Source organism: Heptranchias perlo, chromosome 2 (genome assembly GCF_035084215.1).
Source record: "Heptranchias perlo isolate sHepPer1 chromosome 2, sHepPer1.hap1, whole genome shotgun sequence".
Taxonomy (NCBI): domain Eukaryota; kingdom Metazoa; phylum Chordata; class Chondrichthyes; order Hexanchiformes; family Hexanchidae; genus Heptranchias; species Heptranchias perlo.
Window position 1 is genome coordinate 123784945 of NC_090326.1, and position 27989 is coordinate 123812933.

General features: G+C 41.1%; 1 protein-coding gene across 4 annotated transcripts in view; it reads right to left on the reverse strand.

Annotated features, from left to right (window-relative positions):
- steap2 (STEAP family member 2, metalloreductase) overlaps positions 1-27989 on the reverse strand; it is an 85772-nt gene that overhangs the window by 18635 nt on the left and 39148 nt on the right. For 3 of the 4 annotated variants that reach the window (XM_068007061.1, XM_068007060.1, XM_068007063.1), the window contains exons 2-5: positions 15205-15279; positions 13111-13618; positions 5303-5830; positions 1152-1316 (exon numbers count right to left, since the gene is read on the reverse strand). In XM_068007061.1, the coding sequence (XP_067863162.1) occupies positions 1152-1316; positions 5303-5830; positions 13111-13602 (1185 nt within the window). In that variant the 5' untranslated portion in view covers positions 13603-13618; positions 15205-15279. Of the gene's footprint in view, positions 1-1151; positions 1317-5302; positions 5831-13110; positions 13619-15204; positions 15280-22355; positions 22499-27989 lie in introns of those variants that run through there. The other variant, XM_068007062.1, reaches the window with a different exon arrangement.

Consider the following 27989-nt stretch of genomic DNA (forward strand, 5'->3'; position numbering starts at 1 on the left):
TGCAATTATATAGGGCACTGGTGAGACCATACCTGGAGTACTATGTACAGTTTTGGTCTCCTTACCGAAGGAAGGATATATTTTCCTTAGAGGGTGTGTAACGAATGTTCACTAGATTGATTCCTGGGATGCGAGGGTTGTCCTATGAGATGAGATTGAGTAGAATGAGCCTATATTCTCTGGAGTTTAGAAGGATGAGAGGTGATCTCGTTGAAATGTATAAAATTCTTAGAGGGCTTGACAGGGTAAATGCTGAAAGGCTTTTCCCCTGGCTGGAGAGTCTAGAACTAGGGGGTCATAGTCTCAAGACAAGGGGTCAGTCATTTAGGACCAAGATGAAGAAAAATTTCTTCACTCAGAGGCTTGTGAATCTCTGGAATTGTCTATCCCAGAGGGCTGTGGATGCTCAGTCATTGTTTATATTCAAGACTGAGATCGATAAATTATTGGACACTAAGGGAATACAGGGATATGGGGATAAGGCGGGAAAGTGGAGTTGAGGTAGAAGATCAGGCATGGTCTCATTGAATGGTGGTGCAAGCTTGATGGGCCGTATGGCCTACTCCTTTCTTATGTAAAACATACCTTCATGTTAGCCATGGGTTAGCCATTTCTGCCTGTGTCACCAGGTGTACCACTGCCATCCCTATGCCCGGTTTCTTGGAGGCCAGGAAAGCAGGAACTCTCAATGTAGGGAGTCCATGACCCTGCCCCCTTATGCCGCAGGTTTTGTAAGGGATGGGCAGGAATTCCCTTCCAAGGCCAGGATCTGGTGTAACCGATTCCATGCCTAAATTCCAGCACTTCCGATGTACTCTCACCGAAGGTACAGCAGGAGTGTGCCAGAAGGGTTACGGATTTTCGGGACCAGGATCTATTAAAATTAAATGCATGTATTTTATGCTTTGTTTTCCTATCTGATTTACAGCTTCAAAAACAACACACAAGAAAAATTGCGTATTGGCTTCTAGCTTGCTGATTGTATTAATTCCTATTGGAAACAGAAACACCTTTTCCACATATTTTGTACATATTTCCACATAATATGGTTCTAATGCATCAGTCGATCTGAAAACACAGCTAGAAGTGGCAATCAGATTTATTACAAAAAGTTGCACATCATTAGGAAATGAAATGAAAGAGAAACATACATGAATAAAGCTGAACTCCCTCCAGTTCAGAGAACTGCTGACTGAAGGGAGTGATGTAACTGCCAGCAATGAGAGTAGGCCCAGACTCATAATTCCAAAGGAGATATACATTTCCATTCTCCACACCTCCTCCTCATTCCAGGAATTTTCATTGTTGACATGAACCTATGAAAGGAGCACAATAAATGCATCAAATCCGATTCAGACATTTTTATCCAAGCCAAGCACTTAAACATGGCTTGTAAACTTATAAAACTTTGAGACAAAATCAGAGTTTGCTTCAATTAAGAATAAAATGAATGACAAGATCAGAAAGTTGGAAAAAAAATTAATTAAAAAATATTATGCCCTGACACAGTAGGAATAATGCTTTAGTTAGTTTCAACTGGATCAACAGGGAAATGGATACATAGCATCTGGGTCACTGTGTCTGCCTACTTAAGAATAGTCTCTGCTCATTAAATTAAGTTAATGCATGTGACGTGTTCAGAGATATTTCTGAAGAACGTGATAAAGTGTTGTATAAATGTAAGTCTTTTTCAGAACATTATACACTTGAGATGAAATGAACTCTCCCACATGCACTTATTTGTTACTAATTCTGTTCCAGCTATACAAGATGCCTAGTAATATGATCTTTAACTGTTACAGACGTCATTGGCAAAGCTTCGTTGTGTTGGAATCTTGTCCCTTCTGGGTAATTTCACCAATGCGCACGACAGTGTTGTAGCCCTAACTCTGGAATGCCTTTCAAGTAGGGCTGCCTGCTGGGAGCATAGGATCAATGAATTTACCATAACAAAAAGGCATTTTACTTAAAATAATCAATTTAAAAGAGTCACTGTATTTGTCTTGAATGCTGCAGTGAGCTGGGAATAAGACAACTCCTCTGCCCTTTAATAGGGGAATTGAACGTAATTTGGAGGAGTGTGAGGAATAATGTTAATATTTCATTTATAAAAATCCACACTTCACCAACTGTTCCTAAGCACTGCAGTTAAAACAAGTGTTACCAATTCCAATGCTACAACTTGCATTTATTTAGAGCCTCTCATGTAGAAAAACATCCCAAGGGGCTGCACAGAGGCATAATCAGACAAAAATGGGCGCAAAGCCAAAGAAGGAGATATTAGGAGGGGTGACTGGTGAAATGATGTGGGTTTTAAGGAGGGTCTTAAAGAGGGAGAGGAAGGTTGACAGGCAGAGGGTTTAGGGAGGGAATTCCAGAGCACGGGGCCTAGACGACTGAAGCCACAGCTGCCAATGATGGAGCTAAGGGAAGAGAGGGATGCACAAAAGGCCAGAGTTGGAGGAACAGAGAGTTTGGGGGCATTGTAGAGTTGGAGGAGGTTACAGAGATAGGAAGGGCAAAGTCATGAAGGGATCTAAATATGAGGATGAGAATTTTAAATTTGAGACATAGTGGAACCAGGAACCATTGTGGGTCAGCAAGGATAGGGGTGATGGGTGAACAGGACCTGGTGTGGGATAGGATACAGGCAGCAGAGTTTAGGATGTGCTGAAGTTTACTGAGCGTGGAGGATGGGAGGCTGGTCAGAAAGTATTGGAATAGTCGAGTCTGGAGGTGATATAGGCATGAATGAGAGTTTCAGCTGCAAATGGATTGAGACAGGGGATGTTATGGAGGTGGTAGTGGGTGGCTTTTGTGATGGAGAGGATAAGGGGGCGGAAACTCACCTCAGGGTTGAATGGGGGGGGGGGGCGGAGATCGTGGGGGGGGGGGGGCTGGAGATCGTTGCCGGGGAGGGGGGGGTTCGCTGCAGATAGGCTTGTTGGGCCTGGGGGAAGTACTCCTGCTCCTCCGGGCCCACAAGCAGCTCAACAAAGGCACTTAACTGCTGTTTCGGGCCTTCTCACCTCCTCTCATGTGGCGTGAAGTAGAAGGCCCGGGAATCCCGGCCCCCGGGGGTTAAAAATAAAAAAGCTGTAAAATGGAGGCCCGCAGCCGCCTTGAAAGCTTTCAGTGACCAACCCGCCTCCTAAGTGCGGGTTGGTCGCCCGCCCCTCGTCCCGCCCCTGTTAAACCAGAAGTAGGCGGGTTGGGATCGGGTTTTAGATTTTTAACATTTTTACTGTCCCCCTGCCTCCAACCCACCCGTTCTTCCGGATTAAAATTTGGGCCCCAGTTAACCAAAAATTAACTTTTTTTTTAAAGACAAGATTCATAAGGAAGTAAAACAGAACTTTAAAAGGGTAAATTTTCATCTTCATCACATGGGCGGTAATCTGACTGAACAGATCACCTGCCCATTATACGACCGATCGGAATCAATAAATTGAAATCGGGCAGATTCTGTAATGGGCAGGCCTGTTCCATCCTGCCAGATTATTGCCCATGCAGGGAAGACGTGAATTCACCCCTAAATGTTTCACAGATGTCTTCTATATATTCGTTTAAGTTTACAGAAGGTAACAGGTAGGAACACAAGTGATGCAATATTTCTACAGGTTGTGTAAATATATAATCACTCGGGGTGGCTTTTGTTGTTATCAAAATGTCCTGAGAATCATGGGTAAATCAGTTGTGGGTAAAATTGGGGAAAAAGCACATTCCTTGACAAGAAAGGCTCGGTTATATTTGCAGCTTACCCCCCTGCTTTGGTTTCATTATATTCAGCTACTCACATTTTGCAAGCTGGTTCAGTCAATTCATTAAAATGGGTAGCTAGCTCAACTTCAGAAGGTAGGGTACTTTAGTATTTGCTCCTGTTGCTCTCTTCTTTTGGATTCTCAACTTTAGTACTGGCTCCCGCTACTCTCTTGCACCTGACTCTTGTCACAATAGATTCTGTCTTGGGATGTCATGCCTGACAAATCACCATTTTGAATAATCGCAGGTAGCTTGGGGCTATAAGTTTAAGCAATATATTACTTATATTGTTACTTGGCTTTTACCAAGTGTTCTTGAGCAGGCCTTTGGAGATGCAGTCTGGGGTGATACATCCTTCAATTTGTCCATTCCTGTGGTGAAGTACTCAGTCTTTGCTTGACAGCTCTTTCAGCAACAATGGAGCAATCTTGGGACAGCATTATCTACATATTTCTTATCAGTATGCTCAAATCTATGTTAGAAATAACACAGCCCTTTCATGGCTTAGTGAGTAAATACATTGCCTGGTGTAGGCCCAAACTACACAGACAAAGAAAGCTCTCGGTTTTATGTCCGCTCTGCACTGTGTTAGTTGATCTCAGCTGGATGGTAGTACAGGCACTACAAATAGCCTCAATGCCCCTGGACTGGGGCTCAAAAGAATTAACCAAGGTTCCTACTTGTGATTGTTATCCAGTCACTCCTGCTGGAAAGTGCCTATATGTGGATGTTAGTTGAGCACGTGAATGGCCTCAGTTTTAATGCTTTCTATGGTTAAACATTCCCAGCCTAGGCCATAGGTCTCCAAATTGAAGTCCATGAGGGCATCAGATTTCTATCTATCTGGGACAGGTACCTGAGAGCGCACTATCCGAGGAGTCTGTATTTTATATTTTTCTCTGCATTTGTTGACTTGATTATTTATTTTACTGTACTGGCACATGTAGGATCATATAGGAATTAGTACAGCTGATTTTCCTGGCTCTGGCGCTTGGGGAACTAAATATTCTCTCGGTGAAAAGGTCCGGAAAGAGGAAGGAGACCCAGATTATCGGGTTCCTCCATCCCTTTGACGCCACCCTGTGATTCCTGGGGGTGGTGCCAGGCCTGTGCCTGCAGTAGGCACAGTTTAAATAGGCCAATGGTGTGAGGAGATAGCAGCACAGTACCAAGCAGTGAAAGGATGCAGGGCTGATTCTCCACCCTCACTTCTTCAAGTTCCCAATCGTGCTATAGATAGAGGCTTTAAGCAGAGGATAGGCAGAAGGGAAGCGGAAATTTGTTAGGGCATCTTCACCAAGCCACTTTACTATATCTTTTGGGAGCCAGTTCAGAGCAGCAGTATTAATGGCCTGGGAGCTGGCCAACTACCCTGCCCTATTGACCACAGCAGATGCATGGCCCGGGACAGAGGTGCAAAGGGGGGAGTGGGGGGTAAAATAGTATGGTAACATCATCTCAGGAAATGAAGGGAAGAAATACGGTCAACAATAGAGGCATTTAAAAAGAAAAGGAGAGGCTCAAATTCTCTTTTTTTTACCTGCTGATAAGCCATGTTAAGGTAGAAATATCGCTCTGAACGTCGCATTGGAAGGCAGAGGCTGTACATTGTGTGAACAGAGGCAAAAAAGAAACTCAAAAGCCCGAGCTGCTTGCGACACTGCAGCCAATGTTCCAGCCAGACAGGAAATCGACGATATTTAGTTCCATAATTCAGCTGGTAAGCAGCTGCCAGCAATCCTGCCAGGTACACGAGTGAGAGGAGGGTAATAGAAACTACAGGCAATGTCTTGTTCACAATCTCAATTGGAATTTTATAGAAGTCACTCTGTTTGTTCTTCACATAGGGGTGTACAATGTCTCGGATGAATGAATATATATAGAAGAAAATGGCTACGCCAATTGCCACAAGCACAGGGCCTTTCCACAGGGTAAAGAGATGCAGGGGCATGTTTTCTATCTCCTTCGCCGAAGACAATGTTCCCATGTCAACCGGAATAAAGTCCAGCTGCCGAGCAAGTTCAATTATCTGTTGTCGGGCTTCCATCACATTGCTGCAAATGTATATCTGATAGACAATCGACAACAAAGCAAGTATGATCAAAGCCCCAAACTGTTTCTCACTGAAGGCCTCATTTTATAATGTGATCATCAAACACATCCTTATTTTTAAGGTGACCTTTTACATATTCTCCCATTACATGAAAATAATTAAATCCCAGTATCACAGCTGATCAAGTCATTTTTCCGTGACACCCCTGCAGGCAAAACATAAAACAAAGATGAAAATGACAGTAGATAAGGTATTTGCACGTTGTTCTTGAAAAATTACAGTAGATTTTCCTCCACTCTCTATTAGTGAAAAGATATGTGATCATAAAGCAGGGCCTAACATTAGGGAATGGAGGAGAAGTTAACCCCTGTACTTTGGATTGGCTTGAGATGACATTGCTAAACTGCTGCTGGTACACAATCAAAAACTCAAAACATCATGGGTTCAAATCCCACTCCAGAACTTGAGCACATAATCTAAGCTGACAATTCAGTGCAGTACTTGGACTGTGACAGGGGTGTCACCCAGGCAATTTGAGTAGTATTCCCAGCTGTCCACCCAGTTGCCCCACTGACCATTTAGCTAAACATTCAGTCAGTGCAGATTGGGGAGACAGAAATACCACAGGGCTGATATCTGAATGGGGAATGAGCAGTGAATGCCCAGGACACACACACAGGATGCTACATAGCACCCCTGCTGTGAACATCACTAACTTAAACAAAAATAGCAGGGGCTGACCAGGTACACCTGGGGGTTAGAGAACTTGGAGCAGTCTGGGGTCTTCCAATTGCTGTGTATGAGGTTGAATGTTACCAATCTTACATAGAACCATAGAAAGGTTACAGCATAGAAGGAGGCCATTCGGCCCATCAAGTCCATGCCAGCTCCAAGTAAGAGCAATCCAGCTAGTTTCTTCATCAGTTCTCCACTATCAATCTTTCTCACAGCCCTACATACATAACTTCTGTTTTATCTCAGTTCTCTCGTTAAACCGAGGCCCTGTCTGCACTCTCAGGTGGAAGTAAAAGATCCCATGGCATTACTTATCCCTCAACAAACACCTAAAAACAGATTATCTGGTCATTATCACATGGCTGTTTGTGAGACCTTGCTATGTGCAAATTGGCTGCTGCATTTCCTATATTTCAACAGAGACTACACTTCAAAAGTACTTAATTGACTGTAAAGCGCTTTGGGATGTCCTGAGGTCATGAAAGGCACTATATAAATGAAAGTTCTTTCACTTGAGCTGAAGAGTAAGGGGTAGCCTAATAGAGGTGTTCAACTTTTTGAAAGCTTACGATAAAGGTAAATAGTAATAGATTGAAATGAGGGTAGAAAAAAATATCTTTATGAAGAGGGTGGTTAGAAAGTGGAATATCTGCCCCAAAGTGTTATTGAAGCAGAGTCCATAAATTGTTTTTAAAAGAAAATTGGATAGTAGCTTGAAAAAGAAGAGAAATATTAAAAAAGGATGTGGGCAGTGCCAGGAGAGTGGAATTAAACTAGGTGGCTGAAGTTGAGAAAAACAATGGCAGAGACTTGATGGGCTGAAGGGCCTTTCTCTACGCTTTAACATTCTATGAAATCTGAGAAACAGAAAACTTCCAAGTTAAGGGGTAATGTTCTGAGGCTAGATTTGAGAAACATTGTTGGAGCAGAACAGATAGAGCTTTACTTTGGAATTGGCTGCTCTTTAAATGTTCCAGGAGTGCTTGATCACTACTGGGAGGATAATGCAGTTCTGGTGCAGTGGCACACCTATGGTATTTCCTACTGACCCTGCACTATAATGTAAGAGTAGATCATTCTAATAAATATTTGGCATCCCGGGTCTCAGCACATGATGCAGAGAGCACCACAGGATGGATTATCGGGTGCAGCCATGGTTACACCTAGAGTCCTGAAACTGAGGGGGGGGGGAATAGCTGGGGCAGACATGGGATAACAACTGCTCCATTTATAGCTTTGGAGGTCCTGCTGCAGGAGATTCTGCAGAGAAGGCTTACTCTTTTTGGTGGTGAGGACCATTCTGTAATAAGGGGCAGCGCAAATGGAGTATGAGTAAATGCTGTCTTACCTGTGGCCCAAAGTTGGAAGCAGGTGAGAAAGAAAGCTACTGGACTATGCAAGGTTGCCAAGGTAAGTGCACTAAGGTGGCTTGATTTCAGCATTGACTTTCAATGTATCGTAACTGCACTTCATTCTAAACTTGGTACATCATAGTGGGAGAATGCATTGCACTTTGCCAATTGTTCATCTTTCTGAGTGCACAAGCATGTGCGTGTTGTTCCTGAACGCTGTTTAATATTGTCATATCAAAGTATTGACCGTGTGGCCCATGAAAAGGGCACGCTTCCAGCACAAGGTACCTGAATGCTACATAAGTCACACACTCACATAAGGATGCGGGTATTCTGGGCACATGGGTGCCACATCTTCTGTAATAAAAAAAACTTGTGGTCTTATCCTGGACCCCCGTGTTGGCCCGATTTCCACCAGTTATCAATGAGGTACTCCTGGCTTCACCACGTGTGGGGAGTCCCCTGCCCTAGCCCTGGCCCTGTCCTTCTTGTGCTGATGGCTTTGTTTGGGGTGGGCAGAGGTTCCACCCCTGAGGCCAATCGGATGGATATTCTAACCTTAGGCAGTGACACAAAGCTATGCCGGGAGTAATAAGTAGGAGTTACAGCACAGAATCAAGCCATTCGGCCCAACCATTCCATATTGGTGTTTACCCTCCGCGTGAGCAAATAGCTCTAATCACATTTACCCACTCTATTCCCATAGCCCTTTAATACGTTTTCCTTAATCCACCTATCTAATCTAACCTCGGAATCCAATTGAGTACGTTGGAAGGACTTTGGGGCCACAGCATTTACATTTTTGAGCAACCAGAATAAAATGGTAGGTACCAAGTGGTAGTGTTAGACTACCAGGGTTTAATATGAAATGAGCTTGGATAGTCTCCACTCAGTGCATACTGGTGCTACTTTTTGTAAACCTTAGATCCTAATCAGCATTTTCTAGTATGAATCATTTATGTTTTTTTTGTAATGAATTATTTCTGAAACCTTGACTATGACTCTTAAAACCACATCAGACACACACATTCCTCCTTGTCTATGACAACAGATTTTTAAATCTGTTTTCCTTCCAGCTGTCTTCTTTGGTGTATCTTCCAGTTCTGCAAGATTACTGCTGTTATAATTAAATACCAAGAAAATATTGTGTTGGTATTTTGTAATTTTTGGTACCGCTTTGCAATGTTTGCACTTGGCAGCTTGCCCCATATTCTCACCAACTGTCACATGACAATCACAGTACAGAAGGAATGTCCAAACTTCTTGTTTTTGTAGGTCGCTTAGATGAGTACTAAGGAGCCACATTTAAAGCTTAAGATCAATGTTCCCATTAATTTGCATATCTCTCAGCCTGTTTGTAGGAATAGATGTTTGTTCTGGTGGATAAGGGTGAGGCAGTGGATGTTATCTATCCATATAGATAGCAAAGTATTAGGTTGGACTGATGTGGGGCTGAAAGATAGGGAATGCATGGGGAAGATATCAAAGTAGATAACAGTTGCCTGAGGTGTTGGGGCTAATGTTGTCTATAATTTTTACAAATGAATTAGAAGACTGATTATTGTCCAAGATGTCTTAAGATTGCAGATGACTCCAAATTGGGTGCAGTGGCAGTACTAATATGCAATAATCCAGAGGAACCTGGACAGGCTAGATCAGTGGACAGAGAGGTGGCAGATGGAGTTCAACATGGATAAGTGTAAAGTCAGGAGATTAGGAAGAAGATGCGAGAATGTGGATTACATGTTAAATGGCAACATGCTTAAGGTAACAGAGCAGGGAAAAGATCTGGTGGATAGATTATTTAAACCATCAGTTCAGTGTTCACAGGCGGTCAAGAAAGAAAATAAATTGTTCGGATGCGTAGCTAAGGGTGTGACTTAGAAGTCAAAAGAAGTGATGTTGAAGTTGTATTTGGCCTTAATGAGGACATGTCTGGAGTAGTCTGTTAGGTTTTGATCTCTTTATTACAGAAAGAATATAGAAGGCGGCCAGAGGTGGGCCACAAGGCTGATCCCTCAACTGAAGGCAAAGTTATGAGGAAAAAGATTGTCTACCCTGAGGTTTTACCTTCTGGAGAAGAGGAGAATGATTGTGGTCTTAAGATTTTCACAGGAATGGAGAATTTGGATCCAAGAAACAAGATTCAAGAATAGAGGACACAATTTCAAGTTGTGTCATAAGAAAATAGGAAATGTAGGCAACATTTTTTAGTAAGAAGGTGTTAGAATTGTAGAACAGATAATGCACTTGCCAATACAAGTGCTACTCTGGTGCTGACCTGCACGGGGCAGGGGAGGAGAAGGTTTGCCTGGCCCCTCCCACCTTGTGCAAGGGGGTCGATTCAATGAATAGTTCTTTTAAAAAACTAACTATTTCTTCACGGGTCCAGGCTGCTTCCCGTGCACATCGCCCAGCCCCAGCGCCCCCCACCCCCATGCCCATGGGGCCACTTCCACATAATCTGGAGGCCTGTAAACCTCATCTCAGTCACTGTACCAGCCTCCAGTCCTATACCAGGTCACAACTGAGTCAGGGAAGTGGGAATGCCCAGAGTAGGGAGCTGTGGGCCCTGGGTTGTCCCCTGCTGTCAATGGCCTTGTAAGGGGCAGGTGGAGGTTTCTGTTAAATCCCAGAAACAGCAGGAACTTGTCCCAGACAGGCCATTGCCATTTTCCAATGGATTCCCTGAGGAAATTCAAGGCCAATATGCTTTCTTTTTTTGAAAAAATGAAGTCTGTTTATACAAGGTATAAAAGAGAGATGGAACAAGACGCAATGCTTTATGGAAAAATAACCCCCAGAGCTCAAATTATAAGCCCAATATCAGTTAGTGGGAGTGCAAAACAGACAGTAGCAGATCAGCCGCCCATTATATACCCCCCTGACTTTCCTTTCCACTGCGGTGTGTATAACGTGTGGCTGATCTGCTACTGTTTGTTTTGATTTGTGTACTTAGAGGTGTAAAGAGAGCTAATAGTAACAAAATATTAAGATACCTATAATGTGGAACTGAACTATAAAATAATAATAGTCCCAGGTTTGATGCTCAGTCAATGCTAAGATAGCTGATCTCATCCATAATGCAGTAGGGGTGCTGGAATTAATGTCAGTATTTCTGAACTGGAGGTGGGGCAGGGCAGGTTTCCCACCCTTCAGCCTTATCCAGTATTTTCTGAATGTGTGCAGACATAAGGTGAGGATAGCGATGTGCTCAGCTGTGATGTCCCTGCAGCACTCATTGTTGAAGCCAACACATGAAGAACTGTGACTTCAGAGAGGTGCTGGAGGGCACCCATTGACTATAAAACACAAATCAGCACCTTCAGGAAAGGGAGAGAGAAAATGCACAGGTTACAAGAAAACAGACATCCGAAAGTATATTGTACAAGACAACATATTGTCTGCACTGTGTTACAAGACAGTAAAAGATTGAGGTGTTGAGATGACATAAAATTGCAACAGTGAAACGTGAGAGATTTAACGGAATCTCAATCCTTCGAAGTGTTAGTGCCTTGGAACATGTTCCAGGTAGTGTTATTGAGTATATTATATAAACCTAACATCAGCTAATGCCATTTACAAGTTTCTACTTTTGACAGCAGGAGTGTTGTGGCCAACAGTGGTATTTTGCCACCTATGATTAAACACATGATTTGATCAGAAGTGATACAGTGCTCTGTTTTTAATGAATGCCAATGCATCTTCAAGGAAATCTCACAGCAATTCAACGTAAGCCTGCAATGGAAGGATTTAGAAGAAGTTATAATAATTCAAGGCAGCAAGTTCACAAACTTTAAAGGTTTTTAAAACACTAATACAATGTGTGCCCAACTCAAACCTAACTTCCTAGTTTGAGCCCAATAATTAATGTGCATTTTATTCATGCCAGAGTAATAACTGCACATTTTGTTAATAAATTAAAGCACTCTAAAAAGCAATGTTAATGTGTTTACCATTTACAAAATACTGCACCTTTAAATTTTGTTCCATTTATAATATGCAGTTTGGCCCTATATTAATAAAAGACTTCCAGCACTGGTTACAGGACACTACTCCCTTTATTATCTGCTTTAGGCATCAACCTTGGCTCAGCAGTAACACTCTCGCCTGAGTCAGAAGATCGTGGGTTCAAGCCCCACTCCAGAGACTTGAGCACATAATCTAGGCTGACAGTTCAATGTTGTCTTTCGGATGAAATGTTAAACCGAGACACATCTGCTGTCTCAGGTGGGCCTAAAAGATCCCATGACACTATTCAAGGAGCAAGGCAGTTCTCCCAGGGTCCAGGCCTATATCTATCCTTCAACCAACATCATTAAAACACACTATCTGATCATTAATCTCATTGCTGTTTGTGGGACCTTGCTGTGGGCAAATTGGTGACCACATTTCCCTCCATTACAACAGTGACTACATTTCAAAGTACTTCATTGGCAGTGAAGAACTTTGGGACGTCCTGAGGATATGAAAGGTTCGAAATAAAAGACAGTTTTTTTTTAGTACTAATGGGGTAAATTGAAATGTTAGCTGAATGGTACTAAATTACTAAAAATAAATTAAATTTTACCTCCAAGAATCAGCAACCAAAACTAAACATACCAGCAAAATTCTATTAACCTGAATACTGGCACAAAATAGTTCACTACATTTGCAAACGCTGTGAAGGATAAAAATACATGACCCAGTTTCTTCACTGTGCAGCGTGACAGGGCAGCACAAACTTAAAGTGACTTTGATAATAAATACAAAAGAGTAGTTGGAGCATTTTAATAATTAATATTTTAATTGTGGCTTTTCTGGAGAAGGGAAGAAACATTACAAACTGCACCACAGGCCTAATAGATGAAGAAACAAGCTGCATTTGAATTGCATTAAATTGTGTACTTCAGCCTTACATATAGTTTAGTGATACCTTCATTGGAACAGGTTATAGGCTAAAGTCAATTTTACAAAACACTTCAGTACTTTACTTCAACTGAGATGAATAAGATTTACTGAACACAAGCTTCTATGATGAAATGGGCCTGTACATCTGTGAATTTAGGAGGCCAAGTTTAATGAATGCTAAATTCCCGATTTATTTGGAAATATTTTATTCTTATCTTTGTAATCTATTTGTTAACTCGAGTATTATTAGTCAGATACTGACCACAGATTTACGACTGAATTCCCCCTAATTTGAAGCAGCAAATATAACATTCCTACCTGTTGGTTAGCATCTTTTGGACCAGACTGCAGCGCCCAGGCAGATATTACATTAAAGCCTTTTACCACCATGGAATCTGGGAATAGTGAAGCAAGATATTCTGCATTGGCTTCTGGGTACTGGTTTATTCGCACATTGTTACTCACATCCACAAGGATTTTGCCTACCAGTAAGTGCTTGAGATCCCACAAGGAAGCATAGTGCTCTCGATGTATAGCAACAAATATGAGATTTGTTTTCGTAACAGCATCCTCCTGATGCGTGATATCAGCAAGAGGAGGGAAGAACCCAACAGCTCGTTTGGGGTTTCTGCTTCCTATTACAACTGAGTACCCAGACCGGATAAATCTGATCGCCAATGATTTGGCAAAATCTCCACTTCCCAAAATCCCTATGGCAGACTTGGACGCTTCCTTAAAGCCACTCATGCCATTTGGTAAGAAGGTCTCACTGGCATCTTTTGCATTTCTCATGATGGAGAAGGAATCCATTGCTGCAAGGCAGAAACTGTTATGATGGGGGGGAAAAAATGGAACAAAATTATTTTAATTCATGAACATTTCACAGTTGCTTTTCCTATTTAAATATATGGCGATCCGTATATGACTAAATGACTGATTTGGCAGAATATTTGCGAGAAACATTTAGAATCACATTGAACTTAAGTGGAGCTGCAATTTGACTGAAATCCAAAAAGTTCCTATTTTAAAAGGGCAACTCCAAAAATGGAAGACATACTTCACAAAACCACAAAGGATTGGTCATGCATCCCACAATCTACTAGGGATCAGTCACATTCCTCTCTTCCCCTTCCAAAACCACACGACTGGGAAACCACACTGTACTTCCCCACCGAGACCTGTTGAAATTTTATACATTGGAACTCTATCCACTTACCCCTACTCATATATGCAAACACTCCCAGACTGCTAGTGATCTGACTCACTCCCTCCCCTTCCACCCCACTGAACTAGACAGCTAGGGATTAGGCATTTGATCATGTGTGTGAGTGCTACCACTTTCTTTTGATGTGGATGTCTAAATCTTAAATGGTCAGAAAGGAAGTCAAATTCACAATTTTCTTAAGAACTGAATGCTGTTGTAAAAATATTGCTACCTTTACAAAGGGATTAGAATTACATTAATCTTAAATTTTACCTTGGGCATTTACTAGATTTCCAATTCCATATAGGACTTCATTATTGTAATTTATTTGAAGGAGAGCATACATCTATGTTTTTATTCACCTACTTCAAACCATCACAGTAATGAAAGCCTCTTGGCCATAACCAAACATCTCACATATTCTTTGACACAGAAAATTGTAAAGATAGCAACAGCACTTAAAATATTGCACTGTTAAAGCTATTTTTGTCATAATGATAGGGACAGAGGAAGAATACAAAAACTATAATGAAAAAGGTCAGTAAGGATTTAAATACTGTAAACTCTGTTTTGATAAGTTAGGTTTTCATTTCATTTGTTTTTAGGTCCTCCAGCACCTTTTGCTTTAAAACATCATAAGTACAACAAAACATGTGTCTTCTATAATCCAGACTTTATGGTAAATGTTTTCTAATTCAGCCACTGCAGTGTAACTTCAAAGGATCTTTTATTACCCTCTTCATACACTACTAGCATAGTATATTCACTAATGCGTTCACTGAAACAGGTTCAAAATTAAACTTGAAACCAATCTAGTTAGAGATGGAAATATTAACTGCTAAATGTAAGACATAAAGCAGTACATCGCCACAGCAACATTTACACAAGCAGAAGGCTAAATGCAGCATTTGATTTGAATTCTTCAGGCATTTATATTAATGTATTTTTCCATGTACAGATACAGATTCTCAGGTATAAAATTAGAAATTGTATCACCCCCAACTGGTTATATTATCTTGTTTTTACAAAAAGAAAATGGTTAGTGAAAATTATAAGCACATAGAAAAAAATACTCACCTCTAAATCATCAAATATTCTAACCACTTTACTAAAAAGCAAAGAGGAACAGCAAAAGACAACGAAAATGCGTCTAACTATTGAGCAGAATGCTGCTAACTGAAGGACTAATGCAGGAATTGCTTACTGACCTTGTTATAAAGCCACACCACCTCTTTTACTGATCTCTCCAGATAATTACTTGAAATGGCCAATGGAATTGTGATCTGGTAGGAAAAAAAAAGAGGCCATTATTAATATGGGGATGATTGCATATTTGACTTTGAGAAATGCTTTTCTTGTCCTGAATGACTGATTTTTGTTGAAGGGAACATCAGGGACTCATCTGTATGCACATGGTGTCCTGTCCAGCAGCACGTCACAGTTCTACAGAGTGAGTCATTTACCAGCCCCTTCCGTTTTTTTCTCTCTCCCTCCCTTTCACCTCCCCCTCATGATTTTTGGCACAGAGATGCACTAATTTTAAGGCACTACGAATCTAGAATGTTGGCCTTCAGTTTTAGTTCATTATAATAAAATTTCAATTTTATTCATATTGGCAATGGTCATACATAATATCAATATGTTTTAACCAACATCTAACAAATAATATTTGCAGGATCAATAACTTCATACAGTTATCTATTTCATTCACAGCTCTGGATTACAGCAGATTCAGTTGACTATTGTCTGTATTTTAATAAACACTTTGCATGTCTATAGATGGACTGAATTAATCACCCTCTCCCACAAAAAATTAAAGATTAATAGATTGAAAACACAAAAATAAAAAGTGATAGAGCTTCAGGCACTAGATAAGTTTTTGTTGCTGATATCAGAAAATATATTACAAAAGATACAACAATCCATCAACCACAAAGCTATTATTTAGTTACATATTGTACAGGTTTTTAATTGAACTTGAGTTTTATTATGTGCATTTAGTGTTTTGTTATTAGGTGTATTTAATGTTTGGTAGCTTATGTGCTTATTGGGGTTGGGGGGGGGGGGTGGAGGGAAGAGAAAGATCACACTAAAACCAATATTGTTTGTCTGATACCCAAATTCTTCACCTCAAATTGCCACCAACAATACTTCACTTTAGTGTCTTTCGGATGACATGTTAAACCAAAGATCCGCCTACCTGTTCAGGAGGATGTAAAAGATCCCCTGGTTCTTTTTCGAAGAAGAGCAGAGTGTCCTAATCAATATTCATCCCTCAACCAAAACCACCACAAACAGACTAATGGGTCATTCATTTTATTGCTGTTTGTGGGACCACCCAATGCGCAAATTGGCATCCGCGTTTTTGTACAAAACAAGACTACACTTCAAATAGTAATTCATCGGCTGTGAGAACTTTTGTCACTTCCTGAGAGCATGAAAGGTTCATATATAAATACAGTTGTATTGCACATGGGAGACAAGATCAGTGGCACTTTTCTTCTCAAGTGGAGTGAACCAAGGTTGAGGGGGGAGAAGAGAGAGAAGGAGAAGGGGAAGAGAGAAGAAGGAGAAGGAAAACTACTGGAGACCATTGTCAAGGACAAAATCAATTCTCAATTGGAGAAGCATAGGTTAATAAGGGACAGCCAGCATGGATTTGTTAAAGGCAAATCACATCTGACTAACCTGATTGAGTTCTTTGATGAAGTATCAGAGAGGGTTGATGAAGGTAGTGCAGTAGATGTCGATATGGACTTTAAAAGGCATTTGATGAAGTACCACATAACAGACTCATTCGGAAAATAGAAACACATGGGATTAAAGGGGACAGTGGTAACTTGAATACGTAATTGGCTATGGGATAGGAGGCAGAGAGTAGTGGTGAATAGATGTTTTTCTGATTGGAGAGAAGTATGCAGTGGGGTCTCCCAGGGATCGATAATAGCACCATTGCTTTTCTTGTTATATATAAATGTCCTGGACTTGGGAATAGGGAGTACAATTTTGAAATTTGCAGATGATACAAAACTTGGCAACGTAGTAAATAGTGAGGAGGGTAGTAACAAACTTCAGGAAATAGACAGACTGGTGAAATTGGCAGACACATGGAAGATGCAATTTAATGTGGGTAAGTGTGAAATGATGCACTTTGGGAGGAACAACATGGAGAGGCAGCATAATCTAAAATGATACTATTTTGAGGGGGGTTCAAGAGCAGACAGACCTGGGGGTGCATATACACAAATCTTTGAAGGTGGCAGGGAAAGTTGATAGGGCAGTTAAGAAAGCCTATGGGATACTTGGCTTTGTAAATAGGAGCATTGAATACAAAAACAAGGAAGTCATGCTATACCTTTACAAATCACTGGTTAGTCCTCAGCTGGAGTATAGTGTACAATTCTGGGACCCACACTTCAGGCAGGATGTTAAGGCCTTGGAGAGGGTACAGAGGAGGTTTACCAGGAATGAGGAACTTCAGTTATGTGGAGAGACTGGAGAAGCTGGGATTGTTCTCCTTAGAGCAGAGAAAGTTAAGGGAAGACCTGATAGAGGTATTCCAAATAATGAGGGGTTTTGATGGAGCAAAAAGATAGAAATTGTTTCCTCTGGGAAGTGGGTCGGTAACCAGAGGTCACAGATTTAAAATAATTGGCAAAAGAACTAGAGGGGAAATGAGAAGAATTTTTTTCACACAGAGGGTTGTTAAGATCTGGAATGCACTACCTGAAAGGATGGCGGAAGCAGATACCATAGGAATTTTCAAAAGGCAATTGGACATGTGCTTGAACAGGACTAATTTGTAGGGCTACGGGGAAAAAGCTGGGCTATGGGACTAAATTGGACAGCTCTTTCAAAGAGTCGGCACAGTCTCTATGGGACGAATAGTCTCCTTCTGTGCAGTAAAATTCCATGTTTCTAAGCAGGAGGAAAGGGCAAGAGAGAAGGGTGGTGGTGGTGGTAGGGGAGGACGGCAACAAGATCTCTAATCCAAATGGAATCTCTTCCATTATCCTCAAGATAACTGCCCCTGAAGTTACCCTGACCTTTAATACTACTCTCAGGAGACCGTTCCTTTTTGGAAATTTGCTTATGTACATCACATCTTTAAGAAAGGTGACAGTTCTTATCTTTCCAGCTATTAATGTCCTTATATTGCTAATTTCTAAAGAGGCAATGATTAACTCAAATTATCCACCGTCTTGAAAGTTCTAGCATAATTTATGATCATGGCTATGGCTGAAGCACGGCCATTCTACTAGTGAACTATGTTATGAAAATCAGGAACTCTGTGAACATTTTGGTCAATAATCAGTCATTGTCTTGGACAACTGTCAGGCCTTGCACAGTGCACTTCTAAAACATTTACCATCATATGGCCTCCAACCAAAGCCATGTTCATGTCTATCTAGTTTCTTCTCAAATAAATGCATCTCCTGTAATTGATGGCACATCTTCTGAATGTTTCGCCATTAACTCAAGAATTCCCGAAGGCACTGTCCTCTCTTCCACTCTGTTCCTTCTTTATATCCATGACAGCCTCCAAATAACTTCACTCTTTTGTAAATAATCTTACTCTACATCCATTAATCTACTTAAGATTGTATGTTTACAGTGCTCGTGGCCTCTGGTCTTCTCCAAGTGCAATGACTAAATCATGAAGAGTTTTGATAGAGTAAATAGGGAACACATTTCCTCCGGTTGGGGAGTCAGTGACAAAGCATGATCAATTTAAAATAGCCAGTGAGTGAAAAGAGAGGTTAGGAGAAATTTCTCTGTGCAGCAGGTTGTTGGAGCGTGGAATGCTTTGCCTCAGGAAGTGGTTCAGGCAGAATCCATTGCACTTTTTAAGGGAAAGCTGGATAAATATTGAAACGGAGGACTATGGGAAGAGTGGAGCAGAGGGATTAGTTTTGGATTGAAGAGCCGGCACAGACATAATGGGCTAAATGCCTTTAAACTTCTCTGGTCCTAAAAGAATAAGTACTTGGCTTCAGTGGTGGATGCCTACCAAACTTTGAGACCTTGGAAATATTTGAAAGCCTGGGTATCTGGAAACCTGTACACTCCAGAGTTTTGGTTCCAGGCACGCATGTCCATGTAAACAGAGCAGCTCAGAGGATGGGTATTCTGCGTGACTGGCTCGCCTCCCAACTCCCCAAAGCCTCTCTACCACCTACAAGGCACAAGTCAGGAGTGTGGTGGAATACTCTCGACTTGCCTGGATGGGTGCAACTCCAATAACCCTCAAAAGGCTCGACACCATCCAGGACAAAGCAGTCCGCTTGATCGGCATCTCATCCACTGGCTTAAACATCTACTCCCTCCACCATCGGCGTACCGTAGCTGCAGTGTGTACTATCTACAAGATGCACTGCAGCTACTCACCAAGATTTCTTCAGCAGCACCTCCCAAACCCATGACCTCCACCACCTAAAAGGGCAAGGGCAACAGGTGAATGGAAATACCAATGCCTCCAAGTTCCCTTTAAAGTCACACACCATCCTGACTTGGAAATATATCGCCGTTCCTTCACTGTCACTGGATCAAAATCCTGGAACTCTCTACCTAACAGCACTGTGGGAGAACCTTCACCACACGGACTGCCGTGGTTCAAGAAAAAAGCCCACCACCACCTTCTCAAGGGCAACTAGAGATGGGCAATAAATGCCGGCCTTGCCAACGATGCCCACATCCTGAGAATGAATTAAAAAAAGATTTATTGACATAGGCTCAGCTACGCTGGCTGAACGTGCTAGTACCCATGGTAATACAAAGGAATTTTCTTAAAGGACATCTAAGAAACGCCACCTTCTTTAACTAAACATAGGTCTAATTCAAACAAATGCATCTTCAGAATAAATGTAAGGACTTGCACAACACCAGGTTATAGTCCAACAGTTTTATTTTAAATCACAAGCTTTCGGAGCTTACCTCCTTCGTCAGGTGAGTGAAGGGTTCTAAAAACGCATAGCATAAATAGTCAGAGAACAATGCCTGGTGATTACAGATAATCTTTCCAACTGCCCGCTATCACATCTCGGCTGGGAGACGATCACAGCAATCAAAGGTGTCGTTGGTGTTCAGACAGGTTAGCCACGGAAAATATTACATCCCAGTATACTGAATACACAATGGGACTGGGAGGGAACCCTCCTGTCTGGCGATTGTTGTGCGGTGTCCGTTCATCCGTTGTCGCAGTGTCTACATGGTCTTGCCGATGCATACACTGACCATGCAGACACTGCGACAACGGATGAACGGACACCGCACAACAATCGCCAGACAGGAGGGTTCCCTCCCAGTCGGGAAACACTTCAGCAGTCAAGGACATTCAGCCACCGATCTTCGGGTAAGCGTTCTCCAAGGCGGCCTTCGAGACACACGACAACGCAAAATCGTCGAGCAGAAATTGATAGCCAAGTTCCGCACCCATGAGGACGGCCTCAACCGGGATCTTGGGTTCATGTCACGCTACACGTAACCCCACCAGCGAAAAAAAGTTATCTGTTTTTAATACAACTGGACATTCTCTCTCTCTCTCTGCCTTTCGGGTCTCTTTCTCTCTCTGTCTTTGTAATCTGACCCATTGTGTATTCAGTATACTGGGATGTAATGTTTTCCGTGGCTAACCTGTCTGAACACCAACGACACCTTTGATTGCTGTGATCGTCTCCCAGCCGAGATGGGATAGGGGGTAGTTGGAAAGATTATCTGTAATCACCAGGCATTGTTCTCTGACTCTTTATGCTATGCATTTTTAGAACCCTTCACTCACCTGACGAAGGAGGTAAGCTCCGAAAGCTTGTGATTTAAAATAAAACTGTTGGACTATAACCTGGTGTTGTGCAAGTCCTTACATTTGTCCATCCCAGTCCATCACCGGCATCTCCACATCTTCAGAATAAGGCAGAGACTTAACTCTGTTCTGTAGAAAATCAGCTTTTAAGGAGTATCATGTAAAGGAAAAAATTTTTGCAACAAACTACTAACTGTCATTGTGGTCAGAACAGCTGAACACTTTTGTATATTAGTTTTCCATACTAGAACAAGAATACCATCTGCAAACACATTACTTTTTATAGGTTTTTCTCTGGCTTTGTTCCAGATGTGAATGCTATACAGATATACAGATAGCAATAGATGTTATAAAGCTTGCTTGGACGCCAAACCAAAATCTACACAAATTCTCCCAGCAATTTGAAATGAGTCCTGTTAAGTTAATCTTCAACTAAATTTTAAATCTTCAAAACGGCTACACGAAAATCTAAAAAATATCCCAGATTTGTAACAATTTAAAATTCTGAACTGAATTTAAAAAGTGGAGATATATAATAAAACGACAACAGCATTACGGCAAACTTCAACAATGGATTCCAGTACGTACAAATGACAACCCACTTTGGATTCTACAAAGTATATTGTAGTCATTGAGGAAAATAGAACTGCACCAATAATTTTGCACTATGACAGTGGTTATAATGGCAGGTTTTAATTTTCACACAGACTGGGAGAAGCTGAACAGCACAAGTCATAAAGGCAGTGAATTTCTAGAATGTATTTGGGATAGTTTTCTAGAACAATGGGTTTTAGAACTGACAAGGGAACAGGCCGTACTGGATTTAGTGATGAGTCAAAGAATGGCTGCTGTGGAAAAGGGGAAAGTGTCACGCTAGTATAGTAGAGACCTCATTTCTGAAGTGCATTGGTGGGACAGAGTAGAAGGAACTTTACTGTGTATCCTCACATTGCTGTACCTGACTTTACAGCATTTTTTGACAGGGTTGGATGTCTAAAATGGAAAGCGTATCACATTCTCACCCAAATGTGACATGGAATAAGGGAACAATGGCATGCTGGATGTCCTGCTTAGGCAACTCAGATACAAGAATTAATCTGCGGTCCAGTTCCTAGACTATGCATTAATACTAATGTTTACTTTTTCTCTGCCGGCTGGATTTTTGCTGTCTAAATGCTCATGCAGCCTGTCATCAATGGCTATCTAAGTTTGCCCAATACAGTGATTGAATATGTACCACAGAGAACAGAATTTTGTACAGCAGTTCTTTTGTAGTTTTCAGTCTTCTCCCTCACCATTGCTCCACAACTGGGTCTTTATTCTGGGTGAGGACCCATTCCAGCTCAAAGTCAATCATGTACCTGTCTCTTAAACTTAATTTGATAATCAAGAGGAGCTACAGGAGAAAGCAAAATCTCATTAGGTGTAGACTCCTTTGAGATCTCATTTCGTGCCCTGGTGCTGATCCTATCAAAGCAGGATATAAATTCAGACTTTATCTTTGTAATGCACCAATGGGATGAGTCAATTTAATCATACAACATCCATACAACTGCTCACTTGAGTATCGCTGGACAGAAGGAGTCATAATCAAGAGGGTTGATTTTCTGTATAAGAGCTGCCCAACAAAAACATCAAGACATCGTTCTCATAACCCAAGGAAAGTTTGATGGATGGGACATCAGATAGTTGACATAGTGGAGAGTATCGAAGGCATCCTGGTGGATAACAAACACATTAAATAAGTTCTACATTCAGTATGTAGACAGGATGTTGTCAAAGGTATTGCTATATCTACCCATAGCTCTGGAAACTGATGAATCTATGATTGTAACATTGGAAGACAAATTTTTATAGTCTGTAGTTTCCTTCTACTACCACATAAGAATGTAAGAAATAGGAGCAGGAGTAGGCCATACAGACCCTCGAGCCTGCTCCGCCATTCAATCAGATCATGGCTGACCTTTGACCTCAACTCCACTTTCCCACTCGATCCCCATATCCCTTGATTCCCCTGGAGTCCAAAAATCTATCTATCTCAGCCTTGAATATACAGCCCTCTGGGGTAGAGAATTCTCAAGATTCACAACCCTCTGAGTGAAGAAATTCCTCCTCATCTCAGTCTTAAATGGCCGACCCCTTATCTTGCGACTATGCCCCCTAGTTCTAGACTCTCCAGCCAGGAGAAACAACCTCTCAGCATCCACTCTGTCAAGCCCCCTCAGAATCTGGTATGTTTCAATGAGATTACCTCTCATTCTTTTAAACTCCAGAGCCCATTCTACTTAATCTCCCCTCATAGGACAACCCTCTCATCCCAGGAATCAATCTAGTGAACCTTCGTTGCACCGCCTCAAGGGAAATATATCCTTCCTTAGATAAGGAGACCAAAACTGTACACAGTACTCAAGGTGTCGTCTCAGCAAAACCCTGCACAATTATAGCAAGACTTCCTTACTCTTGTACTCCAACCCTCTTGCAATAAGGACCAACATATCATTTGCCTACCTAATTACTTGCTGTACCTGCACGCTAACTTTCTGTGTTTCTTGTACGAGGACACCCAAATCTATCTGAACACGAACATTTGATAGTTTCTCACTATTTAAAAAATATTCTGTTTTTCTATTCTTCCTACCAAAGTGAATAACCTCACGTTTCCCCACATTATACTCCATCTGCCACATTCTTGCCCACTCACTTAACCTGTCTATATCCCATTGCAGACACTTTGTGTCCTCCTCACAGCCTACTTTCCCACCTAGCTTTGTATCATCAGCAAACTTGGATACATTACACTTGGTTCTTTCATCTAAGTCATTAATATAGATTGTAAATAGCTGAGGCCCAAGCACCGGCAAACCACAAGTTACAGCCTGTCAACCTGAAAATGACCCGTTTATCCCTACTCTCTGTTTTCTGTCCATTAACCAATCCTCTATCCATGCTAATATATTATCCACAACCCCTTGAGCCCTTATCTTGTGTAATAATCTTTTATGTGGCACCTTATCGAATGCCTTTTGAAAATCCAAATGTGCTACATCCACTGATTCCCCTTTATTTACCCTGCTAGTTACATCCTCAGAAAAACTCTAATATATTTGTCAAACACAATTTCCCTTATCATAAAACCATGTTAACTCTGTCTAACCATATCATGATTTTCTAAGTCTCCCGTTACTACTTCCTTAATAATGGATTCCTGCATTTTGCCGATGACTGATGTCAGGCTAACTAGCCTGTAGTTCCCTGTTTTCTCTTTCCCTCCTTTCTTGAATAGCGGTGTTACATTTACTATATTCCAATCCACTGGGACCATTCTAGAATCTAGGGAATTTTGGAAGATTATAACCAATTCATCCACTATCTCTGCAGTCACCTCTTTTAGAACCCGAGGATGTAGGCCATCAGGTCCAGGGGATTTATCGGCTTTTAGTCCCATTAGTTTCTCAAGTACTTTTTCTCTACTGATTTACTTACTTTAAGTTCCTCACTCTCATTAGCCCCTTGGATCCTCACTATTTCTGGTATTCTTTTTGTGCCTTCTTCTGTGAAGACAGATAGAAAATATTTGTTTAACGTCTCTGCCATTTCCATATTCCCCAATATAATTTCTCCTGTCTCAGCCTCTAAGGGACCAATGTTTACTTTTGCCACTCTCTTCCTTTTTACATATTTGTTGAAGCTTTTACAATCTGTTGTTATATTTCTTGCTAGTTTACTCTCTTATCCTATTTTGTCCCTTTTTTTCAATTATTTGGTCATCCTTTGCTGGTTTTTAAAATTCTCCCAATCCTCAGGCTTACTACTCTCTTTCGCAACATTATAAGCAATAAGCTTCTTTTAATCTAATACTATCCTTAACTGGGTGACATGGACATGTTGGGCCGAAGGGCCTGTTTCCATGTTGTAACTTCTATGATTCTATGATTCTTTGGTTAGCCACAGATGGATCACTTTTCCCGTGGAATTTTTATTTCTCAATGAAATGTATATTCATTGAGAATTTTGAAATATTTATTTAAATGTTTGCCATTGCTTATCTACCGTCGTACCTTTTAACCTAATTTTTCAATCTATCTTAGCCAACTCGCCCCTCATACCTATGTAATTGGCTTTATTTAAAGACTCTAGTTTCGGACTTAAGTATGTCACTCTCAAACTCAATGTGAAATTCTATCATATTATAATCACTCTTCCCCAGAGGATCCTTTACTATGAGATTACTAATTAATCCTGCCCCATTACACAATACAAGATCTAAAATAGCCTGTTCCCTGGTTGGTTCCACAGCAAATAATTTTGCTCACTTTTTTCTAGGTGCATTCCACTAATACTTTGCATCCTCCAAAGTGACATTAACAGGAATTCTGGAGATTAAGGGCATTTCAAAGGCAACCCCAAGTGCCTTGGTTTCCTTTAATGTTAGCTGTCTCTTTTGCTGGGGGATCCCATTGACCAGGCACTAACTGATTAACAACTTCTAGCAAGAGTAAATTTATACTGAATTGATCAATGTTTTTATTGGGTTGAGAAAGGTAAATCCTTGCAATAATGTTTACAGTGCAGGGGAGTGATAATGAACCTTTACAATTCTGTTACTCAGAATTTGATTTAAATTACCATTATCACCAAGTCACATTTTGTGACATTACCTGGCCGAAATGTGTCAATGGCTTGATTGAGGGTCCACTGTTCTAATCAATTTAAAACAAAACAAAATGCAACCTTCAAAAAAATAAGGGTAAATGGTATAATTTTTAAAAAATGTAATGTATTTTGATTTCTTTATTCATTCTTCCTCTGCATTTTTCTTTAGGATCTATCCACCATGGAGTGCAATCTCCAAGAACCATGGAAGTTCACAGAACAGAAAGAGGCTATCTGGCTCCATTGAGCCTGTGCTGGCTCTGAGTTCAATTCAAAACTAATCCTGCTGCCTTGTTCTCTCCCCGTAGCTCTATATATTTGTAAGAGGCTGAATAAATTCAATGATAATGCAGCCTCGCAATAAACTAAGAAGATTAATGTAACTTCAGGCATTTTTTGTTATTCAAATCGAAAAAGTTGCTATCTTCAGTTGGTAACAGCTAATCTCTCCATTCTCTACTGTAGTCCCAGCTAGAAGAGTTTATTTAGTCATATATGATAACAGTTTCTAATAGGACGTTTTAACAGCGAGTGTGCAATAAGACCTGAAAGATTAACTCAGTTGCATGAAAGGTCACCGACCTAAAATGTTAACTCTGTTTCTCTTTCCACATATGCTGTCTGACCCGCTGAGTGTTTTCAGCATTTTCTGTTTTTATTTCAGATTTCCAGCATTTGCAATATTTTACCTTTGCAAATATTTCACTCGTCTCTTGTATTCACATGCTGGATTCCGCCATAGTCGAGGATGGGGATGTTCAAGGAGAATAATCCTTCCATTAGTTGTCTCACTGTCCACTACCATTCTCAATAGGACGTAGTAAGGCTACAGAACTTTGCTTTGATCCATTGGTTGTGGGCCTGCTTTGCTCTGACAACAGTATACCACTTTTGGTGTTTGGCATGCAGATAGCCCCATGTTGTGGCTTCACTGGGTTGGCACCTCATTCTAAGGTACGCCTGCTGCTGCTCCTGCCATATCCTTCTACATTCCTTTAAATCAGGGTTGCTTTCTAGGCCTGATGGTAATGGAGGATGTGCCTGACTACTTTATGGATTGTGGTGGTAAACAATTCTGCTGCTTCTGATGGCCCACAACACCTCATGCATGCACCTCTTTTGAATGACATTTGAGAAAAGTGTGATACATACATGTTACAGAAGTGTTATCTTGGCTTAGTTGGTATAACTTTCAGCCAAGCAAAAAAGCTATGGGTTCAAGCCCCACTCTAGGACTAAGGCACATAGTTTAGGCTGACACTTCAATGCAGTACTGTGGGGGTGCTGCATTGTCAGAGGTGCTGTCTTTGCTAGATGAGACATTAAACTAAAGCCTCATCTGCCTGCTCAGTTGGATGCAAGAGATCCCTTGAAATTACATGAAGAGCAGGGAGTTCTCTTGGCCAACATTTCAAGCTTAACCAACACCATCAAAAACAGATTAACTGGTAATTCATCTCATTTGCTGCCTGTGGGATATTGCTGTGTGCTTATTGGCTGTCACGTTTGCCTAAAAATGAATGTACTTCACAATTAATTCATTGGACATGAGGTCCTTTGGGATGTCCTGACAACATGATAAGGCACTTTATAATTGCAATTTCTCTCACATGTTCAACATTTTCAAGTGTCACACTTTGCTGTGCGAGCACCACCCTAGCTGCAAGACTTTTACTATACTCGCAGATCTCGCATGGTGATGTTTTTGGTGAGTCAGAGATCATGCTGTTGTAAGCGGGTGGGAGAAAAGGTGCACATCTCTAGTGAAATAATCTGGAACGTTTCTAAGACTTGTGCCCAGAAACCTTGAAGTGAGTGTCTTTTGATTAGTTATTTTGTGGAATCAATTGTTTTACTCATCTCAAAATGGATCTGGGTAGATTGAGGAAGTTGGCAAAAGACTGGGATTTGTCCTTCAATGCAGACAAGTGTGCAGTTATGAATCTGGATGCACAGAATTTGGGGAAAGAGTATAACATGGGTGGGTGTAAGTTAAAAGTGATTAGGAGGAAAACTTGGCAATGGTCACTGACTGTTCCTTAAAAAGTTCAATCTCAGCGTCAGTGGCTATGACCAAAGTAAGCAGGGAACTAGGCTATAATGCCCAGATCATTCAGTATAAAACTAGGGCCACAACAATAGGGTTATATGAGACTTTGGTGTGACCTTATGGAGAGTATTGTGTACACTTTTGGTCTCACCCTACTTAAAAAGACATTTTGGCTCTAGAAAAGGACAAGAAGGATGATCCCTACCCTACGTGCATTGAACTATGGAGAAATACTTTGTGCTCTGTGTTTGGAGTCACTTGAGAGGCAAAGACGTAGAGGGCATCTAATTCAAATTACTAAGGCCATCGAGAACATACAAGTTGAATGATTGAGATAATGAGGGCAGGTAGAACTATTGACCATCCATTTAAATTGAGAAAACAGAGTGAAGTTGGATGAGTGGAAGTTTTATTTTTCACAGAGGTTGATTACCATCCCCAGAATGCTGTTCCACAGTTAATGAAAACTGACTCTTTGCAGTCATCCTTCA